This window comes from Saimiri boliviensis, chromosome 7 (genome assembly GCF_048565385.1).
Source record: "Saimiri boliviensis isolate mSaiBol1 chromosome 7, mSaiBol1.pri, whole genome shotgun sequence".
Taxonomy (NCBI): Eukaryota; Metazoa; Chordata; class Mammalia; order Primates; family Cebidae; genus Saimiri; species Saimiri boliviensis.
The window spans coordinates 92,292,120-92,314,065 of NC_133455.1; the positions used below are offsets into that span (position 1 = coordinate 92,292,120).

At 54.8% G+C, this 21,946-nt stretch overlaps 1 protein-coding gene across 7 annotated transcripts in view; it reads left to right on the top strand.

Moving 5' to 3' along the window:
- TSPAN11 (tetraspanin 11) overlaps positions 1-17,098 on the top strand; it is an 81,278-nt gene extending 64,180 nt beyond the window's left edge. For 3 of the 7 annotated variants that reach the window (XM_074403020.1, XM_074403021.1, XM_074403022.1), the window contains exons 5-7: positions 595-699; positions 3,785-3,943; positions 4,317-17,098. In XM_074403020.1, the coding sequence (XP_074259121.1) occupies positions 595-699; positions 3,785-3,943; positions 4,317-4,478 (426 nt within the window). In that variant the 3' untranslated portion in view covers positions 4,479-17,098. Of the gene's footprint in view, positions 1-594; positions 700-3,750; positions 3,944-4,316 lie in introns of all 7 variants that reach the window. The other 4 variants (XM_039472371.2, XM_039472372.2, XM_039472369.2 and 1 more) reach the window with 4 other exon arrangements.
- The last annotated feature ends 4,848 nt before the right edge of the window (positions 17,099-21,946 follow it).

Here is a 21,946-nt window from a genome sequence, read left to right on the forward strand (position 1 = left end):
TGGGTTCAAGCGATTCTCCTGCCTCAGCCTCCTGAGTAACTGGGATTGTAGGCGCCTGTCGCTGCGCCCACCTATTTTTTTGTATTTTTTAGTAGAGACGGGGTTTGCCATGTTGGCCAGGCTGGTCTCGAACTCCTGCCCTCAGGTGATCCACCTGCCTCAGCCTCCCAAAATGCTGGGATTACAGGCATGAGCCACCACACCCAGCCCAATTATAAATATTTTCAGTGTCATCTCATGATCACAGTTAAGATCAACAGACATTTTAAAGCACCCTATGTCTGGCCTCACCACCGCCACCCACCTGCTTCTGGATGTGACCCTTTACCTGAGCCGTCTCCCCAGCCTCTCAGCTCTGCCCATCACACCTCTGCCCTAAAGAGGGGCCTGGTTTTTGCAACCTCCTCTCCGTGGCCATCTTCTGCACTGTCTCTGGCTGATGGTCCCTTCCACTGCTGAGAAACCTCTGCATCACTGCAGCCTCTGCAGTCCACAGTGTTCTCGGATTAGCTGGGGAGGTTTGGGAGTGGGCCTGGTGCCAGGGCGGGGTGGGGCTGGTCCCATTGATGGCGCCTTCACTCCCACCCTCCCCAGCTGAGTGACGAACTAAAGCAGCACTTGAACCGGACTCTGACCAAGAACTACGGGCAGCTGGGAGCCACGCAGATCACCGCCTCAGTAGACCGGCTCCAGCAGGATGTAAGCCATGCCCCACATGGCCTTGAAGGCCAGGCCCACATGGGTTCAAACACTGACTCTGTTCTTTCCTGTCTGTGTGACCCTAGGCAAGTTACTTTTCCTCTCTGAGCTTCAGATGTCACATCCTAAAAATGAAGCCTCTTTAGGGCATATGAGCATTAAATATGATTACATCTGTAGCTGTCCCCACCCGCCATGAAAAGTACCCGGTTCCTCTCCTTCCCGACCACCTCCTCCAGACCCCACCCCTGCTGCCTTCCCATTCTGGGGCCTCTGGGGCCGGAAAGCTGTCTGTACCAGGAGAACTCTATCTCCTGCCAGGATCTGGCCCAGGAAGCTCCTCTCTAGCCTGCTTCCATCCGTGGGGCTGCCTTCCTCATTCCTTGGGGAGCTAGCTGCTGCGGTTCCGTAAGAGTAAGCTGTAACCAGCAGAGGAATTTCAGTTACGCTGTCCCAAAACCTTCCAGTGCAAGCCGTCAGGCAGAATGCTGGGGGACAGAAAGGTCTTCTCCTTTCCAAGAAGAGTCGCAGCAAATCCCTCCAGGGACACCCACTGGCCTGACCAGACACAGGGGACACAAGCAAATGAACCTCAGAGCTGTCCTGTCCAATACGGCAGCCACCACCACCCACATGTGGCTGTTTCCAGCTCGGTTAAATATAACATTCAATTCCTCAGTCCCAACAACTGCATTTCCAGTGCTCATTAGCCCACGTGTCCAGTGAGCTCCGATTGGACAGCACAGATAGATGTAGGATGCTGCCTTCACTGCGGAACGTTCTCCTGGACGGCACTGCTTGGGATCCAGAAGTGTTCATGTCAGAAAATTCAAGGCAGCACCCCCTGCCCACTCTGGTCCCCGTTCTCTCTGCCACCCCACTCCTCACCCCCACTCCCTAGACCTGAGGCCTTGATCTTGCCCCCCGGGAACATCAGGCAAGTAGAGGAAGTAGAAGTGCCAAGCTCTGAGTCCCAGGGGCATCATGGCTCAGCTAGAAGGCCCCTCCCATCTCTCCAAGACTCTGGCCCAGCTCCCAATGGGGGCTGCATGGAGGAGTCTCTTCTCTGAAATAGCGGCCTGCGACCCGCATGTACACGCAAGTGCATGCCCACAGGCACACTCCCACCCATGGGCTCAGCTCAGGACCAAGGTGAAGCAGCACACACTCCTGGTCAGCCTTGCGCAAAACTAAGTGTGCACTCCACCCGCTGGGCCTCACCCGTGAGGAACTGTGCTGGAAAAAGAGGAACAGGTCAGGATCCCTGCCTTTGGAGAAGCTGGACACACAGCAGTCAGTGCAAGGCTGGACCTCAGAAGAGAGAGCAGGGGAGGTGGGGAGGCCCCCATGGAGCAGAGGTGGGGTTTGATTAAGTGAAGAGGATGGGAGTGGCAGGTCAGGGCTAGGGGCAGATGAGGAAAGGCAGAGCTAAGAGCGGAGGCTGGGTCGCTGATGAAGACCTTCAGGGCGTCTGTGCATGCAGAAACGGCCCTCATATAGGGCAGGAACACTTAGAACCCCAAGCCACGTCTCAGCCAGGAGACCAAGCCCCGAGATAGCAGTGGCTGCAGAGCCAGGGCCAGCATCGTGCCCTCCAGCAGTGCCACGTGGATGTAAATGACAGAGACACACGACGCTGTATGCACACAATGGTGATGGTGGAAGTAAGCGTCTCTCCTTCACCACTGACGGGGCGGCAGGCTCTCTTCTAAGTGCTTTATGTAAATCACCTCTTTCAGTCCTCACAACAGCCTGGCATGGGGGTACTTTTGTTGTCCACACTTTACAAATGACACAGCCATCCGGCGGCACCAGCACAGATGGGCAGAGTCACGTGGAATGCGCAGTTCCCCTGTGACTCCTTGCGAGTCTCTGCGCTGTCTGTGTGCCGTCAGGCTCTCCTCAACTCCTGGGGCCCCTGTTCACCCGTGGCTCTCTCCTGGCTCTGGACAGAGCACTAACCCCCCATTACCTCCTACTGCATGACAGTGGATGCTGAGCTACCCAAGACTAGGCCCCATGCCTTACTCAGGGTTCTTCACTCCAGGCACATAGCAGCTGCCCAGCAAACTCTTGTGAGTCGATCTAAACATACCTCTACCCCTCGCATCCCCAGACACATACCAGCGACAGCCTCACAGCAGCCTGTTCTGTCCTGTGCAGGGGCTTTGAATCTCAGTGCCACAACTGGGAAAGGCAAGAAGCAACCAGTGTCCGCTGTCTTGGAATCATTTTACAACGGGCTGGCACTTCCCTGCTCTGGAGTGGTGCAGACGGCCCCAGGTCTTAGCACTCACGACAGCCCCTCTGATTGACCCTGGTCTGCCAGTGCCATGGGCTGACTGGGGCTCTGAGACGTCAGAGCCTGAATAGGGGCCTGGGAGCCTCTAGCCAGGCGGGATCCCTGTCCCCGTGTCCTGACTCCTGAGTGGCCAGGAAACTCCCCCACCTTGTGGTTTTACCCCCACCCTGGGCTCTGTCACCCAGTGGTACACAGCCTCACTCTCTGGGGACCCACCTTGCAGACCCGCCCTGCCCCCAAGGCACCCAGCATAGTCTCCTTAAAGGACTTGTGTGGCTAAAAAGCCTCACACCTGTAATCCCAGCACTTTGGGAGGCCAAGGCAGGCAGATCACGAGGTCCACAGATTGAGACCATCCTGGTCAACATGGTGAAACTCCGTCTCTACTAAAAATACAAAAATTAGCCAGGTGTGGTAGCATGTGCCTGTAATCCCAGCTACTTGGGAGGCTGAGGCAGGAGAATCGCTTGAACCCAGGAGGCAGAGGTTGCAGTGAGCTAAGATTGCACCACTGCACTCCAGCCTGGGTGACAAAGCGAGACTATGTCTCAGAAAAAAAAAAAAAGCTGGCAAGCAGGTGTCCTCTGCAGTTTAGCACTGAGTCTACGAGTGTTAGAGCGACCTGCTGTCTGCTCAAAGCAAGGGAAGGGAAAACACATGATACAAATACTAACCATGGTTCAGGCAGACAAACAGGGGTTGGGTTAGTATTTCAATAATGTATCCTGTGGCCCTGGAACCCTATACAGGCCTCTCACCTCCAGCCTCTGCCTCTGCCTCCAGTTCAAGTGCTGCGGAAGCAACAGCTCAGCCGACTGGCAGCGCAGCACGTACATCCTGTCGCGGGAGGCCGAGGGCCGCCGGGTGCCCGACAGCTGCTGCAAGACAGTGGTGGTGCGCTGCGGCCGGCGGGCCCACCCCTCCAACATCTATAAGGTGGAGGTGAGCATTCAAGCTCAAGCTGGGGGTGACAAGAGGGCCCCAGCCTGGCCGTTCAGGAGCCCCTGAAAGGCTGGGTCGGGCAGATGGGTGTGGGAAAAGCAGGACACACGTGCTCCTTGGCCATGAGCCCACAGTGCCTGGAGCTTTCCAGGGTCTCTACAAAGCCCTGGGACAAGTGACTCGTACTGGAGAGTCTAGGACACCACGGCATGCCCCTGGGGCCACTCAAGTAGCCTCTGACCAATTCAAGGTTGGGTCCAGCCCATGAGTCCTCTGGCCTGTCCTCAGCGTCTGCTGCAGTGACAGCCCTCCCTTCCTCCCCGCCCATCCTCGCTCCTGGCCCATGGCCGCGTCACCTGCCCATCTCTTACAGGGAGGCTGCCTCACCAAGCTGGAGCAGTTCCTGGCTGACCACCTGCTGCTCATGGGGGCGGTGGGTGTCGGGGTGGCCTGCCTGCAGGTGAGTTGCAGTGCGGGGACTGGCAGGGTGGAAGGGCTCGGAACCCCCCACCTCATTGACAGAGGTCTTCAGTAACTGCCTGGGCTGAGATAACTGACCCTTTGCACACCTGCGCTCTACCCTGCTCTCTTCTTCTCTCCCCTTCCCTCTGCAACTAAGGCTGAATCCCACGGTCAGTCTCTCCCCCAGAGAACATGAAGGAAGACACCTGGGGACAACACGAACTTGTCAGGAACAGGGACCTGGGAGGGAGGAGTGTGAGTGTGGGCTCAGGCATGTGCATGCACCCTGTGTGCACACAGGGGTGAGTGTGCAAGCCATCTGTGCCACATGCATCGCATGCATCTGGGTCCATGTGGTTGGGGTTGTATGCACATATATGTGCTCAGGGTGCTTGTGCATGTGTGTGTGTGTGTGCACGTATCTGCATTCATTCCTTTGTGTGTGTGTGTATGTGTGATTGTATGTGTGTGTAGAGTCAGTCCTCCAGGTCCATGGGTTCTGCATCGTGAATTCAACCAACTGTAGATCAAAAATATTCCCAAAAAATGGACGACCGCATTTGTCTGCACTCAACAACCTTGTCATCATTCCCTGAGCAATGCAATATACCAGCTATTTACATAGCATTTATACTGTATGAGGTATTACAAGCAGACTAAAGATGAGCGAAAGTATAATATATGGGAGGATGTGCATAGGTTATATGCAAATATTGCACCATTTTATGTCAGGAACTTGAGCACCCATGGATTTTGGTGTCCAGGACAGTGACTCTGTGTGTGTGTGTGCACATGCACTCACCCAGCTGTCTCCCTGAGGATGAGCAATGCCTTTAGTTCCCGTTTCTCCCTGTACTCTCCCCACTGGCTGCCACCAGAGGAAATCAGGGTGACTCTCTCAGGTTGCGCTAGTCAAGAATCCGAAGGAGGGGAGCCAGGAGGGACTCATCAGCAGCAAGGGCCCCTGCAGTCCCCACCTCATGGGCACTCCTGCTTCAGCTCAGCAGGAGCTGAGTGTGGGCTGTCCTAGAGTCTTGCTGTCTTGCACAGCCCCTCCCACTCCAGGGCTGGGCACCGTCTGGACAAGGGGAGGATCAGAGGCTTTGGGTCCAGCCCTGGCTCTGCTCCTGTGTAACCGTGAGCTACTTAACTTCCCTGTCCACTGACTTCTTCATCTGCAAACTGTGGGCCATTTCCCCAGCTCTTAAGGTCTGAGAACAAGGCGACGCCCATGACCCACTTACCAAGCACCTGGCAGGTAGGAAGGCCTCCAGAAATGGAAGCCATCTTTCTCCAGTTTTCTGTAGACTTCAGAGGATTTCTGATTCTTTCTCTCATTGGGTCCACACAACAACCTGAGATGCAGGCCAGACAAGGAGTAGTGAGTACTGTTTGCTTTTTTTTTTTTTTTTTGAGACAGTCTCGCACTGTTGCCCAGGCTGGAATACAGTGATATAATCTCGGCTCACTGCAACCTCTGCCTCCCGGGTTCAAGCAATTCTCCTGCCTCAGCCTCCCAAGTAGCTGGGATTATAGGTGTGCACCACCATGCCGGCTAATTTTGTATTCTTCGTAGAGGCTGAGGTTTTACCCTGTTGGCCACGATGGTCTCAAACTATGCCCACCTTGGTCTCTCAAAGTGCTGGGATTGCGGGCATGAGCCATGGTGCCAGCTGCTCTTCACATTCTACAAATCAGAAAGTTGAGACCCAGAGAGGTGACTTACCCAGGGTCCCACACCCTGAACCGGCACCCAGGTCTCCCGGCTTTGGCCCTTTGCTTTCCCAGACTCCCTACCATGACATAGAGGTCTGTGAGAAAGAGAAGCAGGGGACAGTGGCCTTGGCTGGCTTGGAGAAACCGCCACTGCAGGGTCCTTGGAGACCATGGAGCCACCTACCCACATCGTCTGTGGGCCTGGAGCCCAGCTGCAGAATAACACACGGGGAGGAGGGTCTGTCGCCTCTGGAGGGACACCCATCTTGGTTCTGCCACCTATAGCTGTGTGACCTGGGGCCAGTTCTTTCATCTCTGAGCCTCAGTTACTCATTTGTAAATGGAGCTAGTTACACCTCATCTGGTGGCTTGTGATGGGAATTAGCAACCTCCATGTAAATCACTTGGCTCACTGCTAAGCAGATAGCAGGTGTTTGATAAGTCATACCCATAATCTTTATGTTTCTGCATAAGCACCTTGTCTCAAAAAAAAAAAAAAAAAAAAAAAAAAAAAAAAAAAAACCTGTAGTTGCTCCTTGGCCAGGCCAGCCTTCTCCCCTTCGTGCCCACTCACCTGCAGGGCCAGGGAGCCCAGGTGGCATTAGCGTTGCCCCACTTTTGCACTTCCCCAGGGCAGGACTTCTGTCCCGTGTGCTGAACCCCACAGGAGTCGCCACTGGGAACAGGGGAAGGGACGCTCAGCAGCACAGGGCAGCTGAAGTTTCCAGAAGCCTGTTGCTCCAGGTGCTAGGGGCCTGCTCCGCATGGACACCTACCAGGCCTAGGCCACTCTGTCCATTTCTTCCTCACCTCTCTGGCCTCGAGAGCCTGTAAAAGCTGCAGACAAAGGCAGCGGGGCCAAGGGCAGGGCGTGGGGCTACAGATGCCGGGAGCCGACGGTCACGGTAGACTGCGTGGCTATGTAGGTCTGATGTTGAAGAAGTCAGGTCGTTGAGCAGTGGACCTGCAGCCCTGCCACGCCTCCTGCCCACTAACAGCCCCCACCATGCGTTCTGTGTTCCTTCGCCGTTGTTGTGGAACGGCTTTTGGTGGCTCTGGATCTCTTGCCCAGTTTTCTCCTCTGGGACCCACCGAGCCAGCCCTGCAGCAGCCAAGCCTCGGGTTAGAGCTCCCTCTGCCAGCCGACGCTGGGCACTACACTGCTTAGTCCCTGATGAGCCAGAAGCCATGAGAAAGGGCTCATACCAGTCTCTTCCCCAGGGTCATAGTTTCCCTCTCAGAGAGCGGACACCAGGCATTTATCTCCCCTACCTACCCAGCCTGGCACTTCCAAGACCCCAAGGCTGGGGACATATCACCCCAAGATGGTGTCTTCATGTTCCCAGCTCCCAGCTACTGCAAGAAATCTTGCTTGGGAGTTACAGGGCGTGATTTCTAAACATAGCTCCACCTCTTGCTGTGTGACCTCAGGGAAATCACATTCCCTCTCTGAGCCCGTAGTGTCCTTACCTGTAAAATGGACAGATTGGATATTTGTGAGCCTTTTTTAAGCAGCAGCATCCTCTTTTCAATAGGAGTCTCACATAGAGCCCAGTACATGAAGTATAGGAGGTGGAGCTGTTCCAGGCAGGGACAAACCTAGCATGATGGCCTCTGCTTACTGCTCCCCTTGGTGGCCCTGAGCTACACTAGGAGTTTCTGGTACAGCTTGAAAGCTGTATGTTAGGCTGCAGCTGGAGCCTCCAGGACCACAGACAATGTGGGTAGGTGGCACCATGGTCTCCAAGGACCCTGCACTGGAAGTCTTTCCGAGCCAGCCAAGGCCACCGTCCCCTGCTTCTCTTTCCCACAGTCCTCTGTGTTGTGGTAGGGAGGTTGGGAAAGCAAAGGACCCAAGCCAGAGGACCAGTTCAGGGTGTGGGACCCCGGGTAAGTCACCTCTCTGGGTCTCAACTTTCTGATTTGTAAAATGTGGAGAACAGCTGGGTGCCATTTCTGGGGAACCTTCTGGATCTCACGTGCTATGATTTTTCAGTAAGATTCCCATCTCAGGAACCAATGACCTTGAGACTGATGTCCTGCAGCACCTGGAGTGTTAGAGCAGATGAATGTTTAGTGAAGGCAGCACACCTGGATTCCAGCCAGGCATTTGGCAATGCGTCACTTGTTGCCTCGAGGACGTGTGGACCAGGCACTTGCATGCTCTGGAGAAATCAGGGCAGGCTGGATGACAACGCTGTGAGAGGGAGAGGAGAGAGCTCACGCCAGCCTGGCAACAGGTCTCCAGGAGTGAGCCATGGCCTTCAGCCTCAGGCCTGTCTCTTCAACACTTTTCTTGGTGATCTCAACAAAGACCCAGGAAGCACGCTAAACTATTTACATAGCATGTCTGGTCTGTTGCATGATAAAGCCAGCATTGATAAAAGAGCTTGTTGGACACGAAGACGTGCTGAAACGAAGCGTAAAACATTTAACAGAGTTTAAGTCCTTGCATTTGAGCTTTGTTTTGTTTTGCATTTAAGCCTGTAACAGAGTGGGGGCATCTGCCTGAGTTACAGGATAGGGCGCTGCCCACAGAAATGTGGCCTGGAGCTGCACTGGTGGAAATCGTGGACAGAGCCGGGGGCAGCGCTGCCGGCTCAGACCACCCTCCAGGTGGGACCAGACCCCCGCAGAGCCCCCAGGGAGGGGTCATCAACCTTGGTGGCACATTGGGATTGCCTGATGAGCTTTAAACCACCCCAGGCCTGGGCTGCCCGCAGCAAAATGAAACAAAACGGTCTGGGGCTGGCACCCGGGCATCCATGTCTTCGTGAAGCTCTCTAGTAATTCCACTGTGCGGCCAGAGGCAGAGGGAGTGGCAAGGGGTGTGTGGGGCCGGGAAGTCAGATGTGCAAGAGGGCAGGAGATGGGGAGCAGACGCAGCACCCTCATGGTCTCGAAACACCCAAGGCAGCCATGTGGGGAAGGGAGGGACGTCCTGGGAGGTTCCAGAGGACAGAAGGGAAACATTCTTCAAGGAGACACATTGGAGAAGTTTTGAACAACTGGAATTGCTAAACAGTGGCCCCTGCAGAGTACTACACTCTCTGTGGCTGCAGGCTGGGGCAGAGGCTGGGGGCCGGCACTTGATCCGCAGAGACCCCTCCACGCAGAGGTTCTGCATTTTGGGAGTGCGCCTATCTCTTCAGCAGGGGCCCCTCAGGCTCCTCACTCACCTCAGTCATGGAACAGCACCCAAAGGCAGTTTCAGACCTGGGCAGGTTCATCGCAGTGCTGAGGTACTCCCTGCCCCCCGCCAGTCAGACTATGCCGCCTGAAAACCTTACGGACTACCTGGACCAGTGCCGGTGGCCCTGGCTGAATGCTAGAATGGAATTAAATAATACATATAATTCTATTATACAATTATTCACTAGAATAAAATACCATTGTATTCTATAATAGAATAAAATACCATTGCAGCCAGGTGCACTGGCTCATGCCTGCAATCCCAGCACTTTGGGAGGCTGAGGCGATCAGATCACAAGGTCAGGAGATCAAGACCATCCTGGCTAACACAGTGAAACCTCGTCTCTACTGAAAATGCAAAACATTAGCCAGGTGTGGTGGCACAGGCCTGTAATCCCAGCTACTCGGGAGGCTAAGGCAGGAGAGTTGCTTGAACCCAGGAGATGGAGGTTGCAGTGAGCCAAGATTGTGCCCCTGCACTCCAGCCTGGGTGACAGAGCAAGACTCCATCTCAAAAAAAAAAAAAAAAAAAAAAAACCATTGCTCCAGACTCCCCACCACAAACTGGCTCAGATTGTCTGGGCTGAGGTCTGTGCACATGTATTTTTAAGCCCCCTAGGTGGGTCAAATGTGCATTTGGGGTTCAGAGCCCCTGGGCTCATCTTATTCATGCACATTTGAGGACCTCAAGCCCCATCACAAAGTCACCTGCTGAAGGTGACACAGCTGCTGTGGCAGAGTGGCCAGGCCTCCAGCTCACAGGCCTGCTTCCTCCGCACCAGCTTCCCCTCTTGTGGGTGGACTCTGGAGGCACTCCACTTTGAGGTAACTTTAGAAGCTAATTTCTAGAATATTCTAGCTGGGGAACATTTTACCAAAAGTGTCACAGTAGCCCAGCCCTTTTCCTGCGGCCCTCCTCACATCAGCGTCCTGGGAGCCTCCGCCCACAGAGCCTGCAGAGGAGGCTGAGGGGCCCATGCTTGTGTTTACTTTGGTGCAGAGCTGCCATGTGCTAGGTGCCGTGGCCAGTGCCGGGGCCCCATTGCAGGCCGGGTGCCATCTCTTCTCCCAGGGAGCTTTTGCTTGAAGGAAAGGGACAGATAAGTGTGTGGCACTCACAGTGCAGTGCTAGGTGTTAGCAGGAGCGCTGGGGTTTAGGAAGCAAACATCAGTGGCCCTAACCAGTCACAGGAGGCCAGGGAGGGCTTCCTGGAGGAAGTGCCATCTCATTCAGTCCTAAAGGAGCCCAATAGGAAGTGACAGAGGGGAACACCAGGGTGAGGGAATAGCATGTGCAAGCCCCAGCTTGCAGGCGGGGTGAGGAGCGGGGGCTTTATCCTGAGGGCGGCAGGGAACCACTGCCTGGCCTCTCAAAGGATTGGGGTGCTGGAAGGACCGGGTGCTGTACTGTTGGTACCTGTTATTCTAGTTTTTAAAGAATCTCGCTAAGGAAGACCCTAGACCAGTGTAGAAACCAGATGTTTTCCTATCGGTGGAGGGGGGTTGAGGCTGAGAGGGAGATAACCGTACCCAAGCTCACACAGGCCATCGGTGCAGCATCAAATAGAACCCAGCCCACCTCCAACATGCTCACCTTGCACGATGGAAACAGTCTCAGAGCAGAGAAAACTCACAAGACAGTCAAGACTGGGGCCGGCAGGTCATTAAAAGGGAAAGCAAGCAATCATCTCGGAAGGACTCCCCAGAAGCTCCCTGGCCCTCCCTTCATGCTCTCTGCTGACAGCCAGGTGCTGACTCAGAAGCCTCAGAGGAAGCTGAAGGCACACGGCCTCCCTGTTAAAAATGTCCTATATGTAGCCAAGTGCCACACACATGCAGCTGCCAGAAGACAGCACCAGATACCGTGCAGGCTGGGCCCGAAAGCCCACCCCGCCACGTCTGCCACCTCCAGCGCCTGCAGTTAGCTGGCATGATGTTGTCTCTGCGCGCCCCCTGCTGGAGCCACCCGCGCTGGTTTCTCAGTGTCCTCTGTCAGGAGGGAGACGGCGCTTATTCTGGAACCAGACTGGTGGGCATCCTGTATCCCTCCACATGCGTCCGCGTGGGTGTGTGCGTGTGGGTGGGTGGGTGTGCGCGCATGTGCACGCAGTGATGAGGGTGTGACCCACTCACCTCTCCCCCTTGCTGTGCCTGTCCTGGGAGGCTCCCTGGGAACACCCAGCTCATACAGGAGCCTGTCTGCCGGAGAGCGTGGGCCTTCCCTCCCCCAGCAGGACATGTACATTGCAGGTGGTACAGACATGGTTTCCAGCATAAATCTGTGCCGGCCAAACAGCTCCCTCTGGCCTCCCGCTTAGCACAGATTAGAAAGATCTGGAAAACCCCACAGGAAAATCATCAATCCACGAGGCAGGGACAGGGAAAGAGAACGTGCTGCACCACACCTGCATGGGTGGAACAGCACGACCACCGCCTGCTTAAAGCTAGCGGGAGATGAGATAACCTCCTAAGCCGCCTGAGGCCCCAGGTGAATTGACACTACATCTGCAGGCTGAAAGCAGCGTTCATGCCCCACGCTGTCCTCCAGGTTGGGAGGGATGGAGAGGAAGAAGGCGGGGAAGAGGATAGGCACCTTCCGCACTTCCTCCCCCAGCTAGCCCGCCAGAGGCTGGGTACAGGACACACGCATCTACCCCAGCCTGCTCGCCTCCCGCTGGGTAGAACTCCAACTGCATCCAGGTTTGCACCGGCAAGGTCAGGGCAGCAGCAGCAGCTGCTAGGAAAGTCAGGACACCATCTCAATACTTAGGGGAGCCACCTTCACCCCAGGTCCCACAGATAGTCACGCGGCTGCTGCAGCCCAGTGCCCCTCTCCTGTGTGCAGACAGCCGAGATCCAAAACCATGTCATCGTCATCATCAGGATCATAATCACAACACCCTCAATGCATCCTTGGGTGGGAGGGAGGAGAAGAAGAGTAGGAAGGTGGCAGAGGAGAGCCCATGACGGACAAGGTGAGAGAACAAAGCTCCTCCACGTTCTGGAAGTGGGAAAAGTGAGAAGGGGTATGTGGGCTGATCCTCCCAGGCCTGCATGTGCTTTGGACTGGATGCTCCAGCCCCTCCGTGTTCAGCCTGCAGATACCAACAGAAGGGCTGGCAGACAGGACTCTCGGGGCCTGGGCGTGTTGCTGCATTCTATGCTGATTGATCTACACTGACCGACAGGGTGACAGCTCAAGGGGCTCCTCCCAGAGTCTGTTTCTCCCACGGCTCCTGTACGCCAGCCAAAGCATCGAAGATGGACCTGAGTTTATCTCTGGAGTCCAAGGACAGCAAAACACAGGCAGACTCTTTCCTAGAGAGACAGTCTGCTTCAGACAGTTCTGATGAGGGAGCGGAAACATTACTCTTAGGGTCTGATTAAATCAGGCCATCTCTGGAGAAGATGGAGGATCACAGACAGCAGCAGTGACCGGGAGCTTGCTAGGAATGCAGACTTTCAGGCTGCCACCAGGCCTGCAGACTTGGAATAAGGAGGTCCCCAGGTGACGCATGCCCACGAAAGGGTGGAAGCCCTGCTCTTGGAGAGTAGCTGGCAGACTGTGGTTTCCCCATGCGCGCCATCCCCTGGGAGCTTGTCAGAAATGCAGAAACTCAGGCCCAGCCCTTTGAGCAGGAATCTGCCCTTTGTCCAGGCCCCAGGGATTCCAGTGAGCAGCACTGCTCCAGGGCCCTGAGGGCCGGCAGCTTCCAGGAGTTCTGATTTCTCTTTGCTCCTCTGCTCTCTCCACCCGGCAGATCTGCGGGATGGTTCTCACCTGCTGCTTGCACCGGAGACTCCAGCGGCATTTTTACTGATGGCCAACCACCTCTTCTTCCAACTGCCCTGCAGGAGGACGGGTGGCCACTTGCCATCCGCAAGGCCTGCAGAGTTAGCACCAGTTCCACTAGGGCCATAGATGCCCCCTCCTCTGTGCCCAGCATCTACAAATCCACCAAGTGCCTGAGACTATAGCTTCTACTGTGCCCACCTAGGCAGGGACCCTCAGACCCCTCTCCTCCACTTCTGAGCTCCCATGGCCAGATCCTGGGCAGGAGACAGCCAGAGTCCCACACCGGGCACAGGGACACCGTGGACTAGGAGAGGTTGACAGTTGGGCTCTTTGCTCCCTCCCAGCTCTTGAACCTGGAACAATGGGCAGAAAATCCAGGTCCCCTGGGTTTTCAGCACAGGATTCCCCCACCCATGCTCAAAAGCCCTGACCTTGCTGATTCTGGAAAATGCATGGGGTGGGGCAGGGAGGGCTGGCGTTTCCCCCAGAAGACCTTGCTCTTTGACCTGCCCACTGTCCACACTGCCTCACCTGGAAAGCCATATCCTGCTGGCCTCACTCCTTCCTGCAGGGTCTGGGAGTGGGGAGGCCTGGGTAGGGCAGCCACAGGCTGGGCGGAGCTGCCCTGGCAGGGAGCAGGGGTAAGGTGGCCACCCCAGCACATGCTGCACTAGGAGCAGAGCCCTGTGCCTGCCTAGCAACCTTCCAGGGAGAAACCCCCTGGGGAGACCCTGGCTCCAAGCCCTGGCCTCTAGGGACATGCCCACCAGAGGGATCTCCTGTTCTGGGGCCTGATTCTCAGGAACATCAGGTTTTTAAACCATCTTTAGCACCTAATGCTGGTGGGTGTCAAGCATTTCCTGGAGTGGACCAACTCACAACCCTTCAAAGTCGGAGCCCCTGAGAAAGGGCAGCTCTGAGGAGAGGGGATCTGCCTGAGCCTTGCCTCTCCTGGGGCCCTCTCCTCACCCCGTGGCCACCAGAGCTCTGCTTCCCTCCCACCTGTCCCGGAGTGAACAGAGCTTCTGCCTCGGGTTCTCTCTTGCATCACGAAATTCAGCAGGGAATTTTTCAGCAAGAACGTTCCCCAGTGCTAAGGGAGAGCAGAAAGCAAAGCCTAGAAAATAGAGTATGCATGCTGGCAGTTTTCCAGAGAACAGGTATCAACTCGTACGACACCCATAGGGACCCCCCCAAAATGACTGTTACAAGGGGGCAGCCCATTACACTAAAACCCCTCGCCTGGCTTCCACCCAGGGCAGGACCCTCTTTCGTGCCCCCTACTAAGGGGGCCACCTTGTTGTGCTACAACCGAGGCGGAGAGAGGCCCCAGCTCGTCTCCCCACTTGATCCAGCTCGCACCGTGATGAGCACGTTGCTGACCTAGGCCAGTCCTGGGGGAAGGGTGCTCTCTCTCCCATACATAGGAGTGGCCTCAAGGCCACCCAGTGCTGACCCCAACAAGGCCCGGAACTGCATCCTCAGCACAGCAAGTACCCACGTGGACGGAGGGAAGCCCAGCCGTGGGGCCGGTTGCCTCCTTTTCTCTGGGTATTCTCCAGTGGCTTCTTGGAGGCTAGGCTGGTTTATCTCCCCTGCCTAAAAGACCCTGGAGTTGCTGATGCAAATTCTTTAAAAGGAAGACAAGATGTCCCAGACTGCAGGAGGCCAAGAGAAACGGTGTAGCGCATGATTAGCTTTGCCGCCCTCCCACCTCCTGGGAGTCGCGCAGGTAATCAGAGATCAACTGTGACTCCCAAGCTCTCTGAAGGGCTAGATCACAACAGATAAGTCTTATTACAGAGGGAGAGTGGAGAGAGAGAGAGGGTACTAGGCTACAGCCATGTTCTTCCTGGCGGGGCATCGGGGGAGGCAGCAGTGGGCAGGGGGTGCTGGGGCCTTATCTGTCTGCCCTGGTGAGGAAGAGAGACAGATGGCAGGCAAGTGCCCTGTGCACAGCCTGTCACTGAGGGCAGGCCCAGGAGAGCTGCCCCATCTGCCACAGCCCCATGTGATGGTTGGGCCGACCTGATTGGGGCAGGCTTAGCTGCTTCCTGCCTTGTGTCATCCAGCCAGACTGCCACTTGGAGGATGGCTGGTCCAAGCTGCAGACAGCGGCAGAACCACCCAGGGCTTCTTGGAAATCTGACCACCTCGTCCATGCCAACAGCCTGGGAGATGAGAGAAGGTTAGAGGAAGCGGAGGCTCAGGATAGGGCAGGTTCTGCCTGGGAGTGCCCAGCAGCTGGAGTCCAGAGTCAAGGATGCGGTCCCGAGCAGGGCGTGCCCCTCCTGCTGTCAAGGGCATAGATCTGGGCCCAGGTCAGTTCCTCCCATGCCCCTGCTTGGAGGCTGTCAGTCTTGAGAGACAGAAGACATGCCTGTGGAACGTCACCATCAGTCCTGTACAGGCGAAAGGCCCCTGCACACCGGGGACCCAGGAAAGCGGCATCAGGTGCTGGGATGCCACCCAGCTGGCACGGGCACGTCCTCGCCCTGCACACACCATGCTGCCCTTTCCTAAGCTCGCAGGGGCAGACACCAAGAGAGAAGGGCACGTCCGCAGGTCCCCCCGGGTGACCTGCTTCAGGACGGGAGGCAGGGAGGAAACGCGGCCTTGGCTGAGGGGATGGGATGCGTGTGCCCATTCTCTTTCTCCCTCCTGCTTCCCTGGTACCCTAACCCCATCTCCAGGAGCCCCTCAGGCAGATAAGTGAGGAGTGTGTCCGGGGATTTTTTGTGTTTATCGGGGGCCTGCTGTGCACTTAGAATCTGTCATCATACTTATCTTGCAGTTACCCCAGTAAGAGGGTGACTTCTCCCATTTTATAAATGAGGAAATTAAGGCTGGGCAAAGTTAAGACTTGCTTGTCAGTGGTAATGGCTGTTGTCTTGCCACCCCTATCCAGGGAGAAGGAAGGAAAGCTGGGCCAGGAGCCCCTCTCCTCAGTGTCCCCCAGTTTTCCATCTCTGTAATGAGACATTGGGCTGTCATTAAGGAGCAAAGTGTCACTCAGGGGGCACTGTCACATAGCAGCCACCACCATACCTCCTTCACATGTGCTGAGGGTTCAGAAGCCTGGCTTGTTCAGGCTGACAGCTGGGCCCCCAGGTGCAGGGGCTCAGGCAGCGGGCAGGAGCCCAAGGGGCCAAGGCTCATGACAGCCACCCAGCCCATCACCCCAGGTGCCAACAATGACCCCAAAGTGAGAGCAGAGACTGTCCCTCAGCCCTCAGAGCGTTCGTGCAGGGTATGGAATCTCATGTCCACATGGAGATCTCCCCTTAGGTCACACCCACTCCCAGAGCCACCCTGGGCAGGGAGGGGCACACTGGGGGTGTGTTGACCACCTCCCCTCCAGGTGAGGCCCTTCTCTGCCTTGTTTCTAACCCCTGCACGGCGCATCTGCTGTTGCTGGGGCCCTGGGGTGGACCCTGTGTGATTTCTGTCAAGGAGCTTGTGCTACGCACAGCCAGAGGGTCCAGCATGGCCCTGTGGGGTGTGGGGGGAATATGGGAGGTCACTGTGATGTGGCTCGGGGCCCTCCTGCCCCAGGTTTGGTTTCAGAATCTGCTACTTGGGCCCTGCTTCGGGGTCTTGAGGCTGGAGACGTGAGATGGAACAGCCACTGTCATCACCGCCCACCCTGCCACCACCTAGAAAACATTCTTGATGTACTGGCCACTCTGGGCCTGAGTCTTTTGCATGGCTGCTGTGCCAGGCTCACATCCGCTGAGGGTGCAGTGACCAAGCGTCTAAACCGTCATTCTCCAACTTGGCTGAGCATCAGAATCACCTGGAAGGGCTTTTCCAAACAGATTGCTGGCCCTACCCCCTGAGTTTCTCATCAGGAGGGGCAGGGCCAACATTTGCATTTCTAACAAGTTCCCTGGAGCTGCAGTTGCTGGCCCTGGAACCACACTTTGAGAACCACTGCTTTAGACCAAACCCCAAAGGAAGATGCAGCCACCCTCCTTTGTATGTCACAGCGCTCAGGGTTCACAAGCCCCTCAGGTTCTCCAGCTGAGCTCCACCTGCAGCAGCTGAGAGTCCCAACTCATTCCACCCCTGGGGGTTGGGAGTGAAGCGGGTCACCATGGTCAGCTCACTGCCTGCCAGGAAGGCCTCTCTGCAGTGCATCTGTGCAGGGCCTGCTCTTCCTAGAGGACTCTCAGATGGTCTGTGATCTTGGCCAGGAGACCAGGCGCCTGGGTCCCTTCCTGGAAGGGGACAAGTTACACACCCCAGCCCAGCTCTCCCACCACCTTCTACGTGCCTTGGGAGAACCTGCTGCGTTTTGGCTGCTCCCTTCCCTTATTTCAGCCGTGCCCAGCCCTGCTTAGAAACCTGAGGCCTGCTCCCCATGCCCTGCCCTGTGCAAGTGCCAGGCCTCATTCCAGGTAGCCTGATGTTGGTGAGGCCAGATGGGCTCCTGGAACCAGCTGGCCCATGGACGTGGGTCATCACAGTATTCTAGAAACAGAGATGATGCCTTAACCTAGTGCCTACAGAGAAATTGTTCTCCTTGTAAACATACCCCTGTCCTTAGCTGATCTCAGTGGAAGCCCAGCTTCGTGTGCTAGGGGACATGATAATGATAATAAAGGAATTGCATCTAGCACTACCTTCTGTTGATGTTTTTTCTCCTCTGCAAGGAACTCCCAGGCCATCAGTTCATCAAATGTACCACGACCCACTGCTACATCGTGAAGCTGCTATGTTAGCCATGGCTCCCCTATGAGGGGACCATTGGCCACATTGGATAGGGTCATGCTTACCCTTCTTTTGTCAGCCCTCATCACTGATGTGTTTGAACTGACTACTCCCGTTCACAAGCGTTATTAGCGGCTGGCTGCAACGGAGAGCCAGGCTCAAATACGTGTTCTTAAATTGTGCTCCTCTTCAGGCTTTCTCCCTTCGGTCAGTCCATGTTTTCATACCATCTAACCTTGATGCGCCACCAGCATCTGTTCATGAGCCTGCGGTGAGCTCCACCCCCTGCAGGTGCCGCCTCTGCTTGGCTGCAGCAGATGCAGAGCGTGGCAAGAAGTCAGGAGCAAGGGGGCTCTGTCTGGGGAGACACACGCTCCTGCCCCCAAGACCATCTCACTCACTGTGACAGGGTTTCTCCACCGTGCACCACCTAGCTGATTTGTCCTCATCCCCAGACCTGGAGGTGGACACGTTTTCATTGCAAATGCAGAAAGATGGGTCTTTGCTGAGGGGACTAGTTGCCCAGTCCAGAGCTAAAAGGAAGTACATGTTTTTGTCTTCTATGATATAAAATGCTCATATTATTTCATTCACTATTCTGTCTAGAAACCTTGCTTGAAAGGTAATGTATTCATCTGTATTCGCACTGCTAAAATGAACTACCTGAGAGTGGGTAATTTATAAAGAGAAGAGGTGTCATTGACTCACAGTTCCACAGGCTTAAGAGGAAGCATGGCTGGGAGGCCTCAGGACGCTTACAATCATGGCAGATGGCAAAGGGGAAGCAGGCACCTTCTTCACATGGCGGCAGTAGAGACAGAGAGTGAGTGGGGAGGTGCCACACACTTTTAAACAACCAGATCTCATGAGAACTCCCCATCACGAGAACAAGGGGGAAGTCTGCCCCCATGAGCCCATCGCCTCCGACCAGGCCCCTGCCTCAACACTGGGAATTACAATTTGACATTTAGGGGACACAGAGCCAAACCGTATCAGGCGGTGAGAAGCCTGAAGAGCACTCAGGTAGTCTGGGCTCAGGGGGATCCCCAGACAGAGGGATGGGGATGGTCAGGGAGGCAGCTGAGGGCCAACCCACACAGCTGCTGTGAACCCAACAAGTCCCTGCCATTTGCGATGTAAGCTCATTGATCTACGCAGGGAGGTCCCCAGGCAGGAACCCATTTTGCAGGGGAGCTCCAGCCACTCTGCTGTGTCGGCAGGGCCTCTTTGGTCAAGGTCCAGTTGTTCACTGAACAGTTGTAGCAGTGGCCTTCTGACTGATTGGATGTTGGACAGGGGAATGGAGCCAGCCTAGGGCATGCTCACGGTCATCTGTCCCACTGGAGTGGGTGGCCTGCTCCCCTCCACCATCACTATGAGTGTGTGTGTGCGCGTGCACGTACAAATCATCCAACACAAATATACCAAGGAGAGACAAGTCCCCTCCAGGCCCTTTCCTGCTGCAAACAGGCAGCACTGTTACTGGTTTACAACTGCTGCCTACACAGCCCCAACAGCCAACAAGGGCCTTGTCAGCCAGGCAGACAGCACGATGCCATTGCTGAAGCTGTGCCTTCGGTGGCTGCTGGCTGGCCTGCCAGCTGCCGCTACTTCCCAGCAAGTGCTGATGCCTCATGTCAGCCCCAAGGACCACATTATCATTGCTGCCCCTGGGTGGGGACCCTGGTTCCCACTCCCTCTCCACAGCTGAACAGAGAGACTGCCCATGGGAAGGAGAAGACATGGGGCAAAGAGCGTTTTCTTCTTAAAAGCAAATGCATGAGAAGCCCCTACTTGCTTCTCCTTCTGGCTTCCATCTCCAGCCGAAACCCTGTCTGGCAGTGACTTGAGCAGAAAGGGGAGGATCCTGCCAGGCACGTGGTGGGAGCCTTGCATCAGGCCAGAGGACAAGAGGGAAAGAGGCAGGAATCCAGCCCTTTCCATCAGCAAGGTACAAACAACGTCACTGCACTAAGGACATAACAAAGCCAGCCAGAGGCAAGAGGGTTAATATTCCCACAATGGGGGTGAGGAGCAACTTCCACTGGACTTTCAAATGCACTGTAGTCCATGACGCCCAGATTCTACTTTAGAGAACCCTGAGTTAGGGGCCAGAGGTCAAATTCGACATGCTCTCCCCAAGTTACCCATTGATAAATAAGAAGGCTGGGTCATTTTAGGAACTAGGGTCTCTTGCTAGAGAAAAGAAGTATGTTGAGAATATACAGATGGGCCTCAACTTATGATGAAGGCTACCTCTTGATAAACACATTGTAAGTTAAAAATAGTGTAACTAGGTTAGACATGGGGGCTCACACCTGTCATCCCAACACTTTGGGAAGCTGAGGCAGGAGGATTGCTTGAGTCTAGAAGTTCCAACCTGGACAACATAAGGAGACCCTGCCTTTACAAAAAAATAATAAATGAAATTGGCCAGACATGGTGGCACACACCTGTGGTCCCAGCTGCTATGGAGGCTGAGGTAGAAGGATTGCTTGAGCCCAGGAGTTCAAGGCTTCAGTGAGCTGTTGTTACACCACTGCGCTCCAGCCTGGGTGACAGAGCGAGACCTTGTCAAAAAGAAAAAGAAAACATTAAGAAAGAAAAGTCAAAAATGGATGTAATACACCTAACCCACCAAACATCATAGCTTAGCCTGACCTGCCTTAAACGTGCTCACTTACATTAGCCTACATTTTAGCAGTCATCTAACACAAAGCCTATTTTATAACCAAGTGTCAAATGTCTCATGTAATCTATTAAATGCTATTCTGAAAGTGAAAAACAGAATGGGCTTTTGTATGATACTGCAAGTATATTTTCAACTGAATGCATACACCTTTCACACAATCATTAAGTCAAAAATTCATAATTTGATCTATCATTAATAGGGGACCATCTGTCTTGGGATTCCAGAAATTCAGTGGGGGAGAGTTAGGGTAGGATGAGGGAGGCGAAGGCAAGGAGCCTCACGAGGTCATTAAAATTACAGAACACGGGCTGCAGCTAGCTCTGCCCACAGGTTGGATTGGCCCTGCTGTGGACATGGGATATGGTTAAGTTCCAGAACTCGGTAACCAGGAGAAAAATTTCTAGGCAACAGATACTAACCACAGGGAACAGGTACTAACCACAGGCCACTGTGTAGCCTTCCCTACCAGTTCACCTGTCTCCGCTGCACACAGGGCCAAGGGAAACGAGGCAGTGCCCAGGTCTGACCCCGCTGGCTCTCAGCTATCTGATGGTCTCTGGGGCCCCAAAGGGAAGTCCCAGATGGCAGCTTCCATCAGGAGAGCTTGGTTCAAGCGTGCCCTGCGGAGGGTTGTTACTCTTTCTGTTAGCTTGAGGAGACAATAGGCTGCCTCATGGCTGTCATCAAACTCAGAAAAGCTAGATGGCTAAATCAATAGCCTCCCGATTGATGATGAATGCTTTAAGAAGGGACCATCCCAATGCCAATATCTGTGAGTCCAAAATGACATTTCATCTGGATGCCCTCTTGCTTCTGTGGAATGTTGAGCGCTGCTGCTGAGCTAGCCCAGAGCAAACTGTGGCAAAAGGAACCTTGTTCCCGGAGCAGCAGCTCACCCACCTCAACACACCAACTCCCCTTCCCAGACCAGCTCCCTCCCACACCACTCTCCTGTATCCCCAGCTTTCAGCCTGAAGGATGCTCTTCCTTGGGGACCTGACTTAAATTGAGGGATTCATGTCCAACCAATTTCTTGCCAAGCTCCTATCCTGGTCCAGAAACAAGCTGGATGTCTCCATACACATGCTTTTATTTCATCTCCACAGCAACTCTGTAAAATAGGCATTATCCTCATTTTGCAGATGACAAAATCCAGACAAGTTCAATGACTGCCCAGGGTTCATATGGACACCAAATGCAGAGTGGGAATTTTTTTTTTTTTTTTTAGACAAAATTTTGCTCTTGGTGCCCAGGCTGGAGTACAGTAGCGCGATCTTGGCTTATTGCAACCTCCGCCTCCCAGATTCAAGCAATTCTCCTGCCTCAACCTCCCAAGTAGCTGGGATTACAGATGCCTGCCACCACACCCGGCTATTTTTTTTATTTTTATTTTTTTTGTATTTTTAGTAGACTGGGGTTTCACCATGTTGAC